This window comes from Crocodylus siamensis, chromosome 4 (genome assembly GCF_052110815.1).
Source record: "Crocodylus siamensis isolate JL-2025a chromosome 4, ASM5211081v1, whole genome shotgun sequence".
NCBI classification, from domain to species: Eukaryota; Metazoa; Chordata; order Crocodylia; family Crocodylidae; genus Crocodylus; species Crocodylus siamensis.
In genome coordinates, this window is record NC_143398.1 from 57,277,791 (window position 1) to 57,284,072 (window position 6,282).

A 6,282-nucleotide genomic window follows, 5' to 3' on the forward strand; every position below is an offset into this window, starting at 1 on the left:
ACGTGTGGTCTCCCGGGGACAGGATTGCATGGGGTGTCCGCACACTTGGATCCTCTGTCAACTGAAGAGATTCCCAGCTGTGGGAGCTTGCTAATTACCCATGCACTGGCAGTAAGACCTGATGGAATTTGATTCATGATCCCACAATCACACCTTCTGCCATACAAGAGGACTGCACATTTGATCCCATAGTGCCTTTATCTGCATGTGTAGAGGGACTGTTAGGTGCCCACTCAAAAATAATGCACATTCTACAGCTTCTGCATCAACTCATCTTCACTGTCATTACTGCTGTGTCATTACCCGTCATCTTTTCTGTACTTACCTTTAAAGGACAAAAACTCGACTTTTAGGTATTTTAGATATCCTGTGACAGTTGTCCTAAGAAAATTAGGGAATGCATTAATGCAGTGGTACTCAAGCTTTTCCCTTGGCAGGCTGGATGGGCAGTACCCAGTCCATCTGCAAGCCAAATCCATCACTTGGGAGAGGTGCAACAGCACCCCATCCAGCCATGTAAAGTGGCAAGAGGGGCAGCCCATCCCTGATCCAGCCCCACAGTGGGGAAAGGAGCGTGACAAGATGCAATGGTTCTATGGGCTACAGATTGAGCACCCCTGCGTTAATGGATTCTTAAGCCTTAATTGGATGAAAGTTCATGAGTCAAGATGTAAAGAAAAGTTGCTCTACATCTTCAGTGTAAATTCCATTTGAAATGAAAAGGTTTGTTCTAAATCTGTATCATATGTGGTGTAGTATCTATGCTGTTGAACCACCATATTTTCTAAAGTCCAGGGAAATATTTGAGCAGATAATGAAGGCACATATTGGGTGGAAGAATGGGGGGGGTCCTGACGGGAGAATTTCATTTTTTTTAAAAAAGCTTATATGAGACCTAATAACTAGCTGTCTTATAGATAAGAATTCTACTCAAAAACCATTAATCCTATCAAATGCTCTTACAGTTAAGTATCACAGAAGAAATTGAAGATGAAGAGAAGACAATTGAAGATTATGTAGATGAAAAGATGAGTGATTGGGATACCACATCAATTAATAAAATGTATACAATTGCTAGCCAATGTTTGAGTGAAAAAAAGAACAGAAGACCAGACATTAAAATGGTATATAGATTTTCACTTCATGGCCTTTTTAACAAATGCATTTTATGTACTGGTGATGGTGGTAGAAATAAATATGATTAACTGTCATCTGTATTTTTGCAGGTCCAACAGCATCTGCAGGAGATAATTCCCTGACATGTATTTCTCATTCGATATGTTTCATGTATGTTCATTTTCTAAAATATCAGTGTTACATTCCAGTTGGACTCTAGCAAACATGGACTTCTGTATTCAGTTGGGTGTCATGTCTGCAGTCTGAGCTTTTGTGGCCTATATGAAGACTATGTTGATGAAAAGATGACTCTTTTGTTACCACAGCACCATTTTTTGTGACGCCATTAAAGCCTTTTTCTCAAATAATTTGTGCCTTAACCATTAAAGAGATTTGATATGACTAAGACCTGGTATCCTAACCCTCAAAGTTATAATACTTCACTCCCATGAGTATCTCTTCACTAACTTTGGAGAGCAAGACAACTAAAAATCTGTTTTTGGCAATACACATTATGTTGTTGATATACTTGCTCCACACTTCTGCAGATCTCTGGGTAATCAATATACTTGCTATAGTATGTCAGGAAACAGACTGACTAGGCCTTTTCTTTTTCTAATGAAAGCAAAAGCATTTCTGATTGTGGAACACGGCTTATATTACTCTTACCAAGAGTTCAGGTAACTTGCATTAATAATTTGTTCCATGCAATGCACAATAAAAATACTGGCAATACCCATTTGAACAAATTAGCTGAGAACGTATTTCAGATTCATGCAATATTTGGAAACAAGCTGATGAGTGTTTAGATTAATTTAAAGTTTTCTCAGGATTATTGGTGATATGGAGATCTAAATGGAGATATTTGTTCTTACTAAAAAAACCCAGTGAAGAAAGCATAAGTGCACTGCAATGTGAATATATAGCAGAGGACAGAAATGGTAGATGTGGGTTCTCTTCTGTTGAGTCATGACATGAGAAGGCATTTATCTTGTTTGTTTCCCTACTTAGGAAAAAAAAAGTTTTATCCTGCTTTTGTAAGCTACTTCAAGAGCTTTGAAAAAGATACTATAACTAAAATATTACATACAAAAATCCATTTGGGCTGAAAAGTGTACAGTATAGTGCCATCTTAGGACAAATGTGCATTCTCTTTATTTGGGCTAATGACAGAGTTCTTGAAAGCTGATAGAGTGGGGTGGGAGTATTATGCAATGGCAATTTGCATACTCAAATGTGTTAATAAAAATGCAGGTAGAGTTAACTCTCAAGTATAAACAGTTGCATTCAATTTTTAGACTTAAAACCTAAATCAGTAATAACATATTAAAATATTATTGTTTGGAACCTATGACCTTAAATGAACCTTATCTTTTGCATCTACCATACATTCAGCTTTTTTTTTCTATTAATGTGGGTATAAAAAATTAAAACTGAACAAGATGAAACTTGTGACAGTTGAATAACCGAAGAACTCACATCAGTTCATGTTTATATTTAAAGGATGTGTGGTGGGGGGAACAGTTAAATGGAATAAAAGTATGTGATAATTGATATTTGTATCACTAGAACTCCTCTCTTCTAAACTTTATTTTTTTAATGGACATTTAAAATATTTAACACTAATGTGAGATGACATGCATTGAGCAAATTGTATGTCATATTACTTGATTGGTAATGCCACTGCTAACTGCTCAAGTGTTAGCCAGTCTTGGGGAATGTCACTTTAATCAATGGAGGTCTTTATAAAGTAGTGGTATCTGCAGAAAGTGAATGTTGCTCAGGCTGCTTGGGTTGGAGATTCATGCTAAGAACAGAAATACACAAAAATGAGGAATAGCAGCTTGAGAGAGAAATAAAAATGGCACTTAAGAGCTAAGCAGAATAAATCTGTGTATCCAGAATGACTTATGGCCCTAGAATTTTCAGCACAGAGAGACACCCAGCCAGTTACATATCCAACCTACAGTAGTTTCATTTAGACTGTTTCCTTGTCTTTACTAATGGGACTAAGATTAGTAATGCTTCTGCTGCCATCTCTAAAGTGGAAACATTACCATATTCACTGCTCCTCTCCCTGCATTGACAAACCCCATCACCTTGTAGGAGGAAACTGGTATGGCTAAGCATAACTTCTTGACAAATGCATGTTGGCTGGTCCCAAACAATTCATTAACTCCTAGGTACTTAGAAATACATTCCTTGATGACATGCTCTATGTTTCTGGGTGTCAAAGTTACTGATAGATCTGCAATTGAACTCTTTTCTTCCTTCTCTCTCTTAAAGATGGGTATTATATTTATTTGCTGTTTTCTAGTTGTCTGGGGCTTCACCTGACCTCCAAGATAATAGGCCATGGATTGAGAACATAACCTGTCCCCTTCACCCTCACCCAGAGCCCTGAAGATGTTTCTAATCTACTTAGTGTGTCACCCCTAGCAGTGTCAGTGCTCACATGAAGACCATGGGATAGTAGTTGTAGGGACAAGTGAAGCTCATCAATTCATCTTTAATATCTTGAATTCAAGGCTCCTGGCAGGTAACAAGACATCGTGAGACAACAGGTCTGGTCAGTGCATTCCCTCCATTCCCCACAGAGGGGAGTAGCGAGCTCTCACCACCGTTTGCTGCTTCTTGATGCTGGTGGTCTCCATTCTTTTAGCCTATGGGGTGCATGACTTGCCTACCTCCCCCAATGGACAGCCTTTGTACTTGTTCATCTCAGTGGATGGGTTCAGAAGTGGGGTACTGTCTGCTGAACAAAGGTGGCCAGCTGCCAGCTTGTACCCCTGATGTTGTCTTCATTTTCTAATTTCTTCTTCACCTGGGCTGCTTCTGTAATCATGGAAATCTCCCTGTGCATTAAGTCCTTGTGTTCTCAGATGCCTATCAGTCTACCTTAGCCACCTCCCATATCTGGTTCCCGAGGAAATCTACCAGAAGTCACCACTCACACCCGAAACACTCTTCAACCTGGCTGTCTTTGCCAGAAACACACAGGCTACGCTCCCTGAGACCTGGGTGGAAGCCTTAAAGGCCTTGGTCTCAGAGGGGCACTACTTGCACAGGCTCTTTAACCCAGCAAGAAAAACATAATGAGAACCAGTATCTGGAAGCTGAAGTCACATCAGGCATAAACTTCAACCAGTTACTGTGTTCAGCACAGAAATATTGGGGGAACTATAATTGTCTTATCAGAAGCATGTAAGTGATCTTTAACAATAAATGAGTTATTTGATTTTCTGGAAAGTAAGGCTAAGAGTTTCCAAATTGACATTCAAAAAAACCATTTAGCTACAAACATGTCCTGTTCTTTTGCAAAGGAGCAGTAAACACCCTTCTTCTGGTATTGTTGGCCATAACGTAAATATTATGAGAACAGTTTAAGTACATGTATTACTGGTAAGGACAATGAGCAATTTATGTTGCCCTCAACTACTAATCTATGACATTATAGCTACAGATCTGGGGGTTTGACTGAATACTCCAGCTGGTGGTACTTTTGGGTCCTGACCACTGAGCAACAGAGTGCTTTATACTTTGAGTCAGAAGAGTCTAGGCTATGATCTTGCTTTGATCTCTCTAGACACAGAGGCAGGTACACAGCCCTGCCTCTCTCTACCCTGTCTTCCCCTCCTAAAGACAAAACCCACAACCCTCATGTTTCAGTCAGTTCAAACAGTTTTAACATCCCTCCATCCTATACAATGGAAGTTTCACACGTCTGCTGTGAAATCAAAAAAAAAAAAAAAAGTCGCCTGTACAAGATTTTGGCCTTCATATTTAGCTGCCATCTACAGGGTTTCCAAATACTTTCCTCAGTGTAAATAACCTAGAGAGATTCTCTTGCATACTGCCATATCAAACAAAATTAGTATCTTGTATTTTTAATGATTTTTTCATAGCTTAATTTTATGGTACTGTTTAGGGAGATTTGTATTTCTTATTTTATTTCCTTTCATAAGTTATTTTATGTCTTACAGTAAGACAACCTGAACCTTTGTTGGGAAGGGTGGCATATAAATAAGTGTTTTGAATCATATATATGTTCTTAATATTTAAGTCTTAACAGTTTATCATACATATATGAAACATATACTGTATTTTGCATGTATGTATGTATGTACATCTACACACACACACTCACTCACTATATTAAATCACAATAGCCCTTCCATGATCTGCTCGGTAAATGGCTATATTTCACATAGAGTACTGCCTTTATGAACTGAATCATGCCCAAATAGTTTAAGGAGTTATCTTTTAATGCCCAGGATTGAATATACTTGTTTCTGAAACACTGTGTTCTTATGGTATCTGTGCTATTAGTACCTAAAGATTTTAGAAAACATTTCAGTGCCCTGGCCCTAAAACACCTAAAATCTCTAAACCATCTGGTTTGGAAAAAGTTGCTGAAGTTCTCTAGTGATTAGGAAAAGCAGAATTGTAGCTATAGCCTATAACAACTGTCACCCAATCCTGTCACTGCCTAAATGGGTACTGACATGGCTCCCAATGCTTCCTATGAAAAATGCCTAGAAAGAAGCAAAAAGATTGGGAAAGCTAAGGGAGAAGAGAGCCCTTCTAGAAAACAGCCCAAAGAATCTCTTCAAGTGCATCTACTAGATGACTGTTCAAGGACTGCAAGGCTCTAAGACTAAGGCAGTGATTCTCAAACCAGGGTGCCATAGCATCTTGGGGTACCACACGATCCTTTTAAAGGTGCATCTAAACTGCTCTTCCTGCTTTATGGTATTACCATGTATTATGTAAAAGGGTATTTTAACAGTGTAACTGAATGACCCACATTAGAGTAGACTGCAAGTACATGTTGCAAAGGCCCCAATTCGATTGTCACAAAGACTTTTTCAAAAAGTTACAGAAAGACATAGTAACCCTCTTTGGAACGTTTCCATTGAAATAAAATATCTTAACCTGTGAAAGGCACTTCTCCCATTACAAAGGCCTCTATTGCTTTATATAGGCAGCTAACTCTGTTACCTGCCTAGCAGGCTGATTCTCACTTAGCGGGAACCAGTCTATTTTGTTTCTAACCCACCACTTTTCTCCTTTGGTAATGTATATACTGTGCTGCTTGTAAATGTATGTTGACAATTTATGTAGATTTTTGTTCAAGAGCTATGGTGGAAAAATCCCCGACAGTAG

General features: G+C 38.7%; 1 protein-coding gene across 8 annotated transcripts in view; it reads left to right on the forward strand.

Moving 5' to 3' along the window:
- The window catches only part of IRAK4 (interleukin 1 receptor associated kinase 4), a 34,349-nt gene extending 31,679 nt beyond the window's left edge, over positions 1–2,670 (forward strand). For all 8 annotated transcript variants that reach the window (XM_090042366.1, XM_090042363.1, XM_090042361.1 and 5 more), the window contains 2 exons: positions 966–1,124; positions 1,227–2,670. In XM_090042366.1, coding sequence (XP_089898492.1) covers positions 966–1,124; positions 1,227–1,259 — 192 coding nt within the window. In that variant the 3' untranslated portion in view covers positions 1,260–2,670. The remainder of the gene's footprint in view (positions 1–965; positions 1,125–1,226) is intronic.
- Positions 2,671–6,282: the final 3,612 nt, after the last annotated feature.